This window comes from Sprattus sprattus, assembly GCF_963457725.1.
Source record: "Sprattus sprattus genome assembly, chromosome: 3".
Lineage (NCBI taxonomy): Eukaryota > Metazoa > Chordata > Actinopteri > Clupeiformes > Clupeidae > Sprattus > Sprattus sprattus.
In genome coordinates, this window is record NC_137922.1 from 42,401,759 (window position 1) to 42,416,202 (window position 14,444).

A 14,444-nucleotide genomic window follows, 5' to 3' on the forward strand; every position below is an offset into this window, starting at 1 on the left:
CTAATCTTTCAGTTTAGTCCTCTGAGACGGGTCAGTTTATTGTGATAAAACATGGGGGGGGGGGGGGGGAATGTCTTTTGAAACTAAGAGGGTGGGGGTAAGCAATACCATCCCACTTATCAGTATCGGGGTATTGGAATAAGTACGAATAATTGATTAAGGATGCTGACAACTCCCCAAAAACATGAGTTTAATAGATTGTTAAAAAATGTAAGGCTAGGACACTGAGGGGGGTAAACATAAACAGGTACATCCAGGACAACCGTCGTCATGGCAACACCATTGTGTGTATGTGGGAGTGTGGGATGGGGGCGCTACAGTATTGACCTACATCCCACTGCACAGACTCTCACCTCCGAAGGAGCATAACGACCTGTGGGGGATCTATGTAACGGCAGCCCCGTCCCTCAATCCACCCACCCTCCAATAGTGGCAAGGGAACACTCGTCTATCATGTGCGCGCGCACACACACGCACACACACACACACACACACACACACACACACACGCAGACACACACACACACACACACACACACACACACACACACTCACACTCACATACACACACACACACACCTATTGCCCCCTCCTTTTATAAAATAGTGCATAGCTCAGGAAGATACACATCCAAAGACATTTGTTGAGCGTGGGATGCTTGAGCGGACTCTTATCCAAATGTCACTTGAACTGTAACAATCATTGTCCAGAAAAACAAACAAAACAGAAAAACAATCAAATCAAGCCATCTACATTTCATATACATATTTATAGTATTTATATAATCATATAATTTCATAACTCATAATAGTTTTTTTAATGTACAAAGTTACATTCTGAACTGCAAAGGCTCATTCATAGAAATAAATACTGAAATGGCTAAATCTTTCTCGATATGAAGTTCTCTCTCCCTCTCCTGGAGAAGAAGAAAAAAATTGCAAACCCACTAAACACAGAGCTTCAACCTGAACGGTTCTGACCCAAACGCTTGAGTCAACCGATAGCATGATCCTCCTGCGCGTGGCGCTTCCAGCGTGCGATGACACACGCAGTACGAAACGGGACATGTACAAAAGGTGTCATAAAAATAGGCATAAAAGTTTTATCATTTCTTTCATTGCTTAAGTGACCAAAACAAAACAAAACAACAACATAAAACCCTACCTTGCACCCTACACTCGCCTGACAAGCAGACATTCTTGATTGACTTACGGCACAAACATCTGAATATTAAGTATTCATAAATAACCCCTCTAGAGTCAAACACGACTCTAGACCATATTGACCACTTCAAAAAGGCAGCGTCATGTCGATTACTAGCAAAGCTTTGTTTTCTATTCCAACATCTTTTTTTCCTTTGGTAACATTTTTCTGTATAAATATAAATACTCTGCCACACCATTTCAACTGTTCTGAAGAGAGTAGCTGTGCTAAAAAAACAAAAGGCTGTACTTATTACTCTTTTTTTAAGTGTCTGTAGACGACACCTAGCTCCGGAAAGAAGGAAGACCTAGAGTCAACGCCAAAGCCAGTCTAGGAAAGATTAGCGCCATAGCTAAAGCTGCTCAAAGCCGCCATGGAGCTTACTCGCCTCGTTCCTAACCTACGTCTGTTTGTAAGGTGTTCCTTGAGAAAGGTTCTTGCACGCACTGATGTCCAAATAACAGAACTAAGACAAAACAACTGTCTCCAGATATGGATAAACAAAGCAGAAAAAAATAAAATAAAATATGAAGTTTGAATAAGCAATCCACAGTAGATTCAAGATCCGGACAATGACAGCAAAACCGTGTGGACCATTAACAGTCATCCGATTGAGAAATTACTCAAACTGAAGGAGAAAAGTCTGTTAAATTAAAACATTGATTCTTTTTTTCCCCTTCCTCTGTTTCACATCATGCCAAAGGACCGTAGAGAAAGTGCAGGCTGATTCGGCAAGGATGCAAAACAGTGACCCATGCAGGGAGGGACCTGAGAGGATCAGGGAGTCTTGTTGGGTGACCACATGGGTGATGGTCATCTGCAAACATTCAGACAGTTCCCCAGCACAAAAATGACAGAGGGACTGTTACAGTAAGTGTGTGTGAGTTTCAGCAACGGCAAATGCGGTGGAACTCAAAATATGAGAAAAAGTAAAGAAAAATTAATTAAAACCAATTAAAAAAGAAATTATCTAAAATGAAAGGCTAAAAGAGCATGAGAGAGAATGAAAAAAAAAAAAAAAAAAAAAAACATGCATGTTGATATAAGGGTGGACTGTTGCTACGAGATGCACACACACTTCTCTGTGGTGTGCGAGTTTCAGGTACAGTATGTGTGTGTGTGGGAGGAGGTACAGGAAGCGAGGGGAGGTCAGTTAGTCATCCGCAGCCATGACCTGCCAGACAATGAGGTGGCTGCGCTCAGCTTTGGCCAAGTGGGGCTGCAGCTTTAGTGCAGGCTCCACATCCTCAGACTCTCCGGCTTCATCACCTACAGAGAATGGAGGAGGGAGAGAGAAAGAAAGAAAGAATGAAAAAAAGGTAAAACATAGACAATGTGTTTGAGAGGAAGAGAGTGAGGAATTGATAGATATAGAACACAGAGTACAATGTTAAGCTGTATATAGTTTAAAATAAGGTGCAGCATCTCAGCAATCGAATGCTAACAAAAACGCTAAATCAGTCCTCCCTCAGCAGCCAAACACAAGGCAGCATCCTGAGTCTGTGTGTTTCCGCTCACCCATTCTGAAGTCGATGTAGCCCTCTCCTCCGCTCATGACCAGGACGGACTTGCCCAGCTCCTGATTCGCCACTTCTGACGAGGGCTTATCCCCGCCCCCCTCCCCACCTGATGCTGCTGCGGAGGGAATCACCTGACCTGTGACGGACACACAGAAACATCAGTCAGAAATGAGCAGCGTTCCAGGTGCTTCATTGCAACTCTTCCTCCCCGCATATAAAGATGGTAGTCAGACAAAATACTACCACCCTATGGTTTGAATCAAAGATACATTTCTCAGGACTTGACTAATACAGCTCAGCATTAAAGTATATGAACAGGGACAAATGCTTTGTATTTGGCTCAGCACCCCAGCTCAGGGACTTGTAATAAAGATTATTAAAAAAATCATCACTATCCAACGTCTTCTTCAGTGTTTAGTATGTTCTGTAAGTATATACACCAAGGATGGGAACACACTCAGTCACTCAGTCACTTAGTCACTCACACACACACTCACTCACACACTCACGAAAAAGTGACTGGCACTCCACATCTTATAGCTTTGCAGCTCTCCCCACAGCCCTCCTGAGTTACCAAAGGCATTCAGCCCTTTGGCGACTGAGACAGTGACACACACACACACACACACACACACATTGAGACAGTGAGATCTCTGTGCCGTGGCGCCTGGGCTCGGTGGTTACCTGGCACGGCGCAAAAGAACTTCACGGCATCCCGGTGGCCATGGAAACAGAGCTGGGCATGAGCCATGGAGCAGTAGGGGACGAAGGTCGCGGCCGTCACTTTGTCGCTGTTCTCATCGCCATAGACACGGATGACGCTGCCGGGCTGCTTCCCTGTTCCCGAGGAGAGTTTGTTGGCTGTTTTTAGGGGAAGAGGGGGGATGTTGCACAAGGGTTCTATTATATTGCACTCGGTATGGGAAATACAAGCATTCCAGTATCCTTAAACCCAAAATGCTTGAGAGTAATACAAATACACCAATGTATATTGTAATAATTCATATAAAATTGAGTTTAATGAATTCATCTCCACCGTTCACATGACAAAGTTTGTCAATGCACAAGTTACACTCTATACACTATTGAACTGCTTTACAAATGCACCTGCAGCAAAGCTCTGAATGTTATGGTATTTTATCAGTAAGCTCAGTTCTGCACGGGATGGAGACTTACTCTCTGTCAGGGGGATCGAGATGATGACTCCGTTCCCCGTGCCGACCCACAGGCGTTTACAGGACACCATCAGCGCCGTGATCCGCACAAAGGAGAAGCCCAGCTTCCCAGTGCCTGTGGAACCCAATGTGTATAAACACACACAAACGGACACACACACACACACACACACACACACACACACACACACACACACACACACACACACACACACACACACACACACAAACACGTTACAAACGATACACAGTTGTCAGCCAGACCTACAGCTGTGAGCGAGTAAAAGGTTGACTGGTCTTGCCCATCATGCCCTTGACTTTGAGACAGTGAGTGACAGGGAAAGGGGGAGAGAAATGGTCGGTTGGTTGGTCTTTTGTGTGTGTGTGTGTGTGTGTGTGTGTGTTTGTGTGTGTTTGTGTGTGTCCGTGCAGATATGCACACGTTCACTCACCCAGCATCTTGCTGACGTAGGGCTCGATGTCCACGTCCTGCAGGTGCTGGTAGGTGTGGGCGTGGTAGAGGCGCAGCGTGGAGTCCAGCCGGATGGACACCCAGATGCCATCACCCTCCCAGGCCAGCTCCCGCACCTGGCTCTCCTTCCGTGGGTGCGCATCGAACGATTTCTGTGAACGACCACTGCTGTGTTACATCATGCTGTGAAGTCAGGTCAAGCTGCGACTGACGTGTGTATATTTACCAAATACTAACAATCACTTGTTGCCAGACACTAAATTCTGAAATGTCATCTTGCACATTGTCCTAACATCATCCAACGCAGTACAACTAAATCAGATCGATTCCATTGCTTTCAGTTAGAACATCCTAACTGCCTGCAAGCAACTTTGAGCACCGTGATGTTTGAGCTCAAAAGTTGTTGATCGTCCTGTTGATGCTTGTGTTGGCATATGGATCTCGACACACAAATTCATGATGGATAGTTTTTTGGTTATAACGTGACGAAACAGACGTCAGTGCGGTCAGCTAGTCGGACAGGTGGATGCGGTTAGGACATGGTGTTAGAGTGCGAATGATACTGTATGATTGGCAGGAAGTCACAGTCAGTCTTTGTCCTGTCTGAGGTAGAAATCTAGAGAGGGAACTTTGCTATGCAACAGATGCGTATATCCAGTTCGCCAGAGTCGTAAATCCAGGCCGACTTAAGAGTGGAAAACCAGAGGGAAGACCTGCGTGGTCTGAGGTAACTCATAACTCCTTTCAACAGATGAAGGCACCTCAGGCTAGAGCCCTAAAACCAGGCTATGCAACAACAGGTGAGCGCAGATATGTGTGTGCTATCTGACGTTTTTACGCAATAGGAAGCAGTGTCTCGTAAAAACATGTTTTCTAACTTCACACAGCAAATCTCTACGGATACTTTTCATAAGCTGACGGGGACAGGTAAGGAACCATCTGTTCAAACAACCCGGTATAGCTCATAACCTCAAACACGAGAGGTCAAGTAAAGCAACTTACCCTTGCTTAACCCTGAGTGAGTGAGTGAGTGAGTGTGTGTGTGTGTGTCTGTCTGTGCCTGTGTGTATGTATGTGTCTCACCTCGATTCTCATGGCCTTGGGCTGAACCACATAGATCTTGTTGCGGTAGCCGCACCACACCTTGTCGTGGACCACGGTCATGCAGCGGATGGAGTGGTGTGGCCGGCCTAGGTCTAGCAGGTGGTAGTTGGTCAGGTCCCACTGCCCGTCTATAGACGAGGGAGACACAAGCAGAAGGCTACTGAGAGGTGGGCCTGGTGACAGTGTGTCTGGTCTTAAAACATTGATTTTTTTCAGCCATATTGTAGTGACTAGTCAGGCTGTGTGCAGGTTGTGTTGTTGTTGTGAGTGTAGATGTAATTGTACTGTTGGATAACTTATGATCGCTGAGAGCATGCCTTTAAGGTTGTATGGGAGAGGCACTTACCTTCCCCTCGGTGGAAGATGGCTAGAGTTCCATCGGCCAAGGCCACCAGGACACGACCTTTAACATGACTATAGGAGAAAGGTCACACACAATACACACCCAAAATAAGTAAGAGTAAGCATAGTAAAGATCTTACGATATGATCAGTTTTTACCATTTTAAATGCATTAACCTAACACAGATTACCAGTGTGTGTTTCTATTGGGTTAAAAAAATGTTGGGGTGATTATCTTAGGACATTCACAGAAAACATTGACAGATAAATTCATCTACATGATGATAGATACATTTCCTATTCAGTCAACGCGAGTGATAAAAGCTCTGTGGGGAAAATCGAAGGATTCATGTTTCTCTACTCACACGATGCCCAAGACAGAATCTTTCAGCTTGATGGAGTGGAGACACTTCTTCCACTGAGCCACTGCCGAGTGGACGTACACACTGGAACAGAACCGACAGAACCACAGTTAGAACCACCACACGCAGTCGGAATTCGTTCACACAGCAATTATGGGGCACATCACGCCGTGACCGATCGACTTTTACCGATCAACTTTGACCGATCGGCTGTAACTGATCAACTGTAACCGACAGCCAGTCACTCACCAGCCGTTCTGGGCCCCCAACCACATGGTGGGCAGGACGCTGCTCATCTTGATGGCCTCCTCCCTCATCAGGTCCTTCTCATCTGGGGCCGAGCTCGTCCCGTCCTTCACCAGGTCATTCTCCCTACGGCCCAGACGGACCAACGAGGATGCAGACCACTTAGATCAGATGTCAAACACCATTAACAGTTCACTCCAACGATCAGATCTTGTGACTATGTTTTGAGCTTCTTCTTTTCTTCAGAACGACTATGCATCCCGTGTTTTGGCACGCTTCTTGAATTATTACCCTAACTGTTACAGGTTAAGAGTGTGACCGTGAGCTGTTAGAGTCATTTCTTCACACCCTCTTTCTGTGCTCTACTTCACACACACCTCTGAGTGTAGGAGGATGGCGTCTCCGGTGAGGTCTGCACGCCCAGTGGGTCGGTGAACACGTGTTCCGTGTAGATGCCTCTGCTGAGGTCCAGCACGTGGCCGCCACCTAACGGCACACCGCCCTCTGTGGCCTCAGTCGCTTCCTCAGGAGACACGATAACTGGAGGAGACCAACGGAGAGAATTAGAACGGAGTTATGTTTGTACATCTCTACATCTCTGGATTGGTAAACATTTTACAAGCATTATTTCTCACTATCACATGCATAACAGAGCAACAAGTAAAATGATTAAGTGCTTACAAATGCTTTAAATGTATTTCGTATAGCTTAAAGTGTGTTTGTCTATTAGTATATTTTTTTCCTTAAGCCTTTTTGAGTTTTAACACAGAGAGAAAATTATAGAGCACTGAGGGCACTCAGACTTTCCTTCAAAAACTATTATTAATTCTTCTATGCATTAACTCAATCCAGCCATTTCACCAGCACTTATGCAACCGAAAGGCTTGCCAAAAGAAGAAGAAAAAAAGAAAGACTAAAAGAAACTAAAATGTAACAAGACAGTTTGCCAAGTCTCTAATGTCACTTCTAAGCACTGTATGATTCTCATGAGAAACACTTTCTTCCTCTTCTTAGAGAGCAGAGAAATGGGACTTGGGCACGGAGAGACAGAGATGAGTGGGGAAAGTCCCTTAGAGCCACTTGAGCTACACTGATTTTTGTATGTAGGGCAACAAACATGCATGTCTCTAAATACAAGCTGTACATCCCTATATGCTCAACATCCCCATCCATCCTCCTTACAAGCCTTTGATTACATCTCGCTCTGTCTCTTTCTCTCGCTCGCTCTTGCTCTCTCTCCCTCTGTGTATGTGTGTGTGTGTGTGTGTGTGTGTGTGTGTGTGTGTGTGTGTGTGTGTGTGTGTGTGTGTTTGTGTGCATGCGTGCGTGTGTGTGTGTGTGTGTGTGTGTGTGTGTGTGTGAAAGGAGAAGAGACTCAAATTCAGGCATTTTTAAAGACCATAAACAGTGTTCTTTCACACTCAGAGCTTCTAACACCTAACGCTGAATTTCATGAAACATTTTGAGCTACGTCTTTGATTTAACAAAACATCGTCAAGCAGGTTCCTTCTAACCAAACTAGAAGGAGCCTGCCCAAACTCATACCGGTGTCCGAGTCCAGGACAGAGGTGCACACAGTCTGGGGGATGGCCACCGCTCCCTCCCCCGAGCCGCCCAGTGCCACCAGGCCATCCTGCGTGCCCTCTAGCGTGCCCTCCGAGGCCCTGGCGGAGACGCCGTCGCTGCCTGCTGTGGCAGCTCCAGCCTGGCTGGCACCGTCTCCCTGCTCCCCTTCCTGCTTGGAGATCTGCTCACCCAGAGGGTAGTCGGTCTCTCGCGCCCCTGTGGCCAAACACAGACACATAAATATATGCTGGGATGAGAGAGGGCACACAGGCAACTACAGCAATGTTCTTTAAAGAAATGGGTCATCTGTGTATGGGAACTCATTAGGGCTTTATCTGGCACCAATGGATGCATGCTCTGATAGCTGAAAGAACTCTAGGAACCAGAGATCACTGGCCACAGTGGTTGAAAAGGAAGAGGTAAAGGGCCTTTGCTTGAGTTTATAGGGCTGTAATGTCTGGTAAGGTAAGGGGGAAATATAAACTTTAAAAATTAAATGAATTAATTAAATAAAATACAAATACAAATGAAAAGGATCTCTTTAGATGTAGAACACCTCACAGTTAATTTATTCCACATCCATATGGCAGTGCACACAGCTTACCAAGGTTATCAGGCCAGAAGATGGATCAAGTATCTGCAAGTACTGCAGACACACACACACACACACACACACACACACACACACACACACACACACACACACACACACACACACACACACACACACACACACACACAGCCACACACACACACACACACACACACAAACAAATCCTCTTCAGTTTCCTGACCTGGCACGCTTGCGATGCAGATGACGTGTGAGTTGCAGACAAAGAAGTTCTCCAGGATGATGCCGGGCTGGTTGGCGTCGATGACGATGACTTTGGTGGTGGCCTGCGCGCTGGTGCAGATCCACACCAGGCTGGACAGCTCTTCCTGCTGCCGCAGCTCCTTCTCCTGCTCCTGAGAACGCAAGGCACATACAAGGCACATACATTACACACATAACATGCATAAATACACGCAATCACATATGCACGTACGAACACACACAAACACACACATACAGTACATACGCAAACACACACACGTGTAAAAAACTGAACATATGAGAAATATGAGAAATAACTGAAACGGGCATTTTTCACATCGTGCAAATCTATAGAGAGAAAGAGAACTGACTAGAGTGAGTTTATGTGAGTGTGTGCTTATGTGTGTATTTATATGAATGTGTGAAACCTTTATTTCCTGCTCCAGTCTGTCCAGGCTGCTGTTGGACCCTTTCCTCTGCAGAGGGCTGAGACAGACGGCGTCTCCTGACACGTCCTTATAGAACACACTCGCCCCCACGATGGAGCCACCGTCTCGCGTCTTCCCGGCAGTCAGGTTCACTCCGGCCGCACACCAGAGCTACTCACACACACACACACACACACACACACACACACACACACACACACACACACACACACACACACACACATACGTGAGCACACAGATACATAATGACACACACACAGAGTGATATTTAGTTGCTCCTCAGAGCTAGATTTCGACTACAATGGCCGTATAATTTTACATCTACTTTCAGATCTGATGAAACCTGAAACCAGTCCCTGAAACGTTACCCAATCTGAATAAAAATGATTTCAAAACACTTTAGTGGGCAGACTGGGCACAATTATTTCACTGAATGTCATACATAATCTGCACCCAAACAAAGGCGCTTTCACTTATCTAAATCTAATCTAATCTGATCTAATCTAATCAGTGCTACACCCAAGATGGATGGGCTTTCCTGTTAATAATCCAGAGCCATACTTAGAATGAGAGTCCAGTCAGTGGTGCTCACCTTCATGGAGGCGTCTCTCTCGTCCAGCGGCCGCAGGTAGACGGGCACCGGCAGGTTCTTCATCTTCCCCTCCTTCTGCGCACCACCGTTAACCTGAGGAACCGGGAACAGAAGCATGTGAGTGTGTATGTGTGTGTGTGTGTGTGTGTGTGTGTGTGAGATCGAGAGAGAAAACAATGTTTTTTGACTCAAAACTCATGTTTGATGAAAATCATCAAGAACTACTCTGACTAATTCCCGCCAGTAAAATACATTTACACTTTCATTTATAAAGATGTATTCAGGAACATCTGTAGCCGCCCTCTCACCTCATATAAATATGTGACCAATGACCTGTGGAGGTGAATACCTTCTCATCATTAATGCATTTGCATTACTACATTTGCACCCAGTAGGCATAGTATGTTTGGTCTGCTGGTTTGTCCTTAACTACTCTTTCCTATGGTGGTTAACCAGCCCTGAAGACTGATTTCAGATAAAGAGCAGCACACATCCCTCCTGCAGCACATCCCTAATCCTTGTATTATTTCTAATCATCTCTTTTGTTGTTAGAACATTGAAATTAGCCTTGAAATATCTTTCACTTCTAGCAGCTTTACTGGCGCGTGTGAAAAGGTGGATGTGGGTCTTCCCATCACAGAGACACGAGAGGGTGAGCACCTTGCATTTCTGGGGGAGGCTCCAGCCGTAGGCCTGCACACGGCCGTCCTCCTTCTGCACATGGGCTTTCACCTGCTGGTACTGAGCCCTCTTCTGCTCACGTCGTGACGCCAGGTTACCCAGCTCCGGCCTGGCACAGACCACATGAGTTTAGTTCAGTTCAGGTGAGCCGTCTTCCAAAGCACTTTGTTCTGTTTACTTACTGTGTTTACTGATGTATTATACTACATTGTTGATGTTGATGACAAAGAAGATGTTTTCTTGCATGTGATGTTCAGAGGACTGGCCATGGTGGTAAATCACCAATTAACAGTGCAAGGAATTAAACATCGGTACTGTGTACTGCTGAAATTACGCCCAATATAGTGGTACTATGTAGGTTTCACATTACTCTATTATACATTCTCCAAGTTGAGGTCAATGCTGGCGCACACAAGGACACTTGTGATAATAAAATATCTCTGAAGTGACAGTGACACAAAGCAAGGCATCTTCTGCAGCTTTAAGTCAATGGTGAGAGCCCATTAATCTTTATCCATCTCTGAGGCGAGGGTGGTACTCACTCCTCGTTGAGGAAGTCGAAGGCCTTGGACTTGTCGCTGGGCAGCTGGGCCAGGGTGCTGCTTCTCTTCTTCACGGTGGGCACCACGTGCGAGGTCGGAGCGTTGTACTTCAAGTTCACCGGGGCCTCCGGCTTCTTGGCCGACGCGCCCGAGGACGAGCTGAAGAGCCGACTAAAACTAGAGAAGAAGAGAGAGCCAGGGGAAGAAAGGGCGAGAGGGAGAGAGAGAGGAGGGATAGAGAGAAAGAGAGACACATACAGACAGACTGCTAGGGATGCGGACACAAGACACAGCAGTAGCAGTAGTAGTTAGAGGTCAAGGGTCAAATGTTAGGGATTGGGCAAGGGGTCAGGGCCCTCCAACACATACTGCACACCCCCTACACACGCATAGCACCAACACCCCACCCCACCCCACCTCACCTCACCTCACCAACACCTACACCTACACCTACACCTACACCTACACCTTCACCTACACCTACACCTACACCTACACCTACACCTACAGCAGCCGCCTTAGAACTAGAGCCATGCTCTCAGGATCCAGGGTAATTGCAATATTATGTACTGGGCACGTCTTCACTTCATTGTGACGGCATCTTCATCCCAACAATATGCTGCTGGCTGATATGCCTTTACTGTCTCTTCTACAGTGTCTTTCACTCACTATTCCTAAGATGAACCAAGCCCATTCTTCTGAGCTGATATCTCTACAGCCTGAATTAATCATGGCGTGCCACCACGATTGTCTTGACTAAGAATTTCGAATAAACGTTTTCCTGAGTACCACCCTCAAATCTGATCCCTCATCCTCTCTCAGCTTTCTGAAAAACAAGTTATCACTCGCTCCCCCCCTCCCACACACCTTCTGCAGACACACAGGACAACATGAGGCAGGAGAAAGAGAGGACACAGGAGAATACAGAGCAGGAGAGAAGGTAGCTTTTAAAACCAGGGCATTTGACCTCCATCGACAACAAACCAACCGCCAGCAAAACCCAATTCAACCCAACAAACCACGTCAAATCCATTCCATACCCACGTCAAACCAGACCTTAACCCATTCCAAACCCACGGCAAAAACCCACAAACACCAAGACCTGAGGATGGCACCACAAGTTAAACATGTGTCCATGGTGACCAAAATATAAGGAAAACTAAATTAAGAGTCAAGCCTTCCAAATAATTTTTTGGGGGATTAAACTACCAGGTATTTGAACATATTGCATGTAAACCATTAGCCTGGGTGCAGACAGAACTAAGCCCCGCCCACAACATTTGAGGTCGGGAAGTTCGGTCTGGCATTGCCCCGTTGAAGGAAACTATGCCCGAACCAAATTCTGTTCCAACCAATCAAATTGTCAGGGCGGGCTTTATACGATGATGGACAGATGATCAACAGTAACGTCATCAACCACGTCACCAAAGAGCGCTTGGGTTGAATTCGTTTTCAACAAATATGGCTGTCGCTGGTGAGCTGAATGGCTGATTGGTTGTAAGTCTATCCAATTGAGGGAAGAGGCCTTTTTTTTCCTGGTTCGGTTGAAACATGCCCCATAATCACAGCCTAATAGAGCAGTATTAGACTCATATTCTGACTAGAATTATGACAACGTCAGGCTAGTAAACCCAGGATATGGGGACAATATTTTAAAATTCACTCTCTTATATGTTTTAGGCTCTTCAATGTTCTGGACAGAATGTTAAATAAACAAATCAGCTATTCTTCAAAGCAAATCCATTTCCAGGTCAAGGTTCATATCAGTTTGTTTGGATCATGTAAAGTGCAAGGATCAATGCATTACAAGGCAATCAAAGATTTACCTACATCCTGGATACAAAAAGTAAAAGGTGAAATCAAAAAAGGGGGAAGTAACAGATTAATTGATTAAATGCATCATCTAGGCATCATCTTATCACTGTAAAATGTGAGACTTTGCTATGGATTTGAGTAAAGGCCATTGCGACTTACAACTGCCAGATACTGGACTTCTTCTTCTCTGTCATGTTAGGGTTCTCCCGTGATGCTCTTTGGAGGAGAAAACAGAATTGCAAAAGTGAGAGCAGTGTACATTGTACATTGGGGTACTACATGCTTAGCTTGTGATTATCCCACGTATCAGAAGCTGATAAAAAGCTGACATGTAGATGGTTGACCTCCCTTCCCCCCTCCCTCGTTCCTCCTCACACCCTCACCTGATCATCTCGGTCCACCGCACGGCCTCCTGCAGCTCCATGAGCCTCTCCTTGTACTGGTTCCTCTCCATGAGCACGCGGGCCATCTCCACTCGCGTGAAGCGCTTCCTCTGAGCCGTGGGCACGTCGCTCTGGGCAGACACACACTTCTTAGACGAGCCCATGCAAGAGCTGTACATCCAAAATTAAGCTATGCTAACCATGGATCTATCGCCATGACAACGTGTAGGACTTTATGGGCAACTCACTCTACAAATCCCTATTCTGTTTACCATCAAAGGATGTCGTATGGGGATCTTACTGACATAAGTCACTTTGTCATTTAAGTCTTGACAGGAAATTGTGAGTTCTGAGGTAAAGACCAAAAGTTGCAGGGTGTCTGCTTGAGACTGAGGCTCAGGGTGATGTAATGCGGCATCTCTTTGCACACATCCAGCTGTGAGTGGTTGTGACTGGTCTACTGATGCACTCAAGTCTGTTGGAGAATGAAGAAGGCTTACATCATCGTCCTCTTTGGTCTTCCCCTTGGCCTCTTCTACTTCGGCACGCACCCTGGATATATATATAGAGAGAGAGAGCGAGAGAGATCCTCAAGTCAGTATGACTGTTACCATTTCTACATTATTATTTGAAGTAATTAAAGTATGTGTATGTATATGTATATTTATTATACGGCTCCTCAGAATGTTGCAAAAAGTTCCATTGATTTGAATGGGCCACCCCAACGTTTGGTGGTCTTATTTATATGTGTGTGTGTGTGTGTGTGTGTGTGTGTGTGTGTGTGTGTGTGTGTGTGTGTGTATGTGTGTGTATGTGCGCGTTTCATCAGAGGTCCACCTGACCTCTTCATCTCCTCCTCCAGCTCTTTGTTCTTCTCCTCCAGTTTCTCTTTGGCCGTGCGAATCACCTCCAGCTCCCCCTGCAGCACATCCTTCTCACACGCCAGCTCGTCCACGCGAGCAATCAGGTCGTTCTTCACCACGTTCAGGGCATTTCTGCGCAGAACATGAAATACTCAGAGATGCACTTCATTCATGGAGTAATCCCACTAAATATCACAGGTTTCCTTAACTTATATTACTGTTTAATTTATTTCTTGTTACTTTTATTATTATCATATACAAGCTGAAAGTCTACCAGACTTCACTTCCCAAAACCCGAAATAACATGATGTCAGTC

At 45.8% G+C, this 14,444-nt stretch overlaps 1 protein-coding gene across 1 annotated transcript in view; it reads right to left on the reverse strand.

Annotated features, from left to right (window-relative positions):
• Window positions 1-549: 549 nt before the first annotated feature.
• Window positions 550-14,444, reverse strand: part of spag9b (sperm associated antigen 9b) — a 49,378-nt gene continuing 35,483 nt past the window's right edge. The window contains exons 10-29 of the mRNA XM_080834860.1: window positions 14,108-14,260; window positions 13,766-13,817; window positions 13,266-13,396; window positions 13,042-13,098; window positions 11,068-11,244; window positions 10,505-10,634; window positions 9,845-9,937; window positions 9,232-9,402; window positions 8,784-8,955; window positions 7,969-8,205; window positions 6,801-6,963; window positions 6,427-6,549; window positions 6,181-6,261; window positions 5,821-5,888; window positions 5,454-5,602; window positions 4,351-4,522; window positions 3,900-4,013; window positions 3,408-3,584; window positions 2,722-2,859; window positions 550-2,472 (exon numbers count right to left, since the gene is read on the reverse strand). Of these exons, the coding sequence (XP_080690986.1) occupies window positions 2,357-2,472; window positions 2,722-2,859; window positions 3,408-3,584; window positions 3,900-4,013; window positions 4,351-4,522; window positions 5,454-5,602; window positions 5,821-5,888; window positions 6,181-6,261; window positions 6,427-6,549; window positions 6,801-6,963; window positions 7,969-8,205; window positions 8,784-8,955; window positions 9,232-9,402; window positions 9,845-9,937; window positions 10,505-10,634; window positions 11,068-11,244; window positions 13,042-13,098; window positions 13,266-13,396; window positions 13,766-13,817; window positions 14,108-14,260 (2,674 nt within the window). The 3' untranslated portion in view covers window positions 550-2,356. The remainder of the gene's footprint in view (window positions 2,473-2,721; window positions 2,860-3,407; window positions 3,585-3,899; window positions 4,014-4,350; window positions 4,523-5,453; window positions 5,603-5,820; window positions 5,889-6,180; window positions 6,262-6,426; window positions 6,550-6,800; window positions 6,964-7,968; window positions 8,206-8,783; window positions 8,956-9,231; window positions 9,403-9,844; window positions 9,938-10,504; window positions 10,635-11,067; window positions 11,245-13,041; window positions 13,099-13,265; window positions 13,397-13,765; window positions 13,818-14,107; window positions 14,261-14,444) is intronic.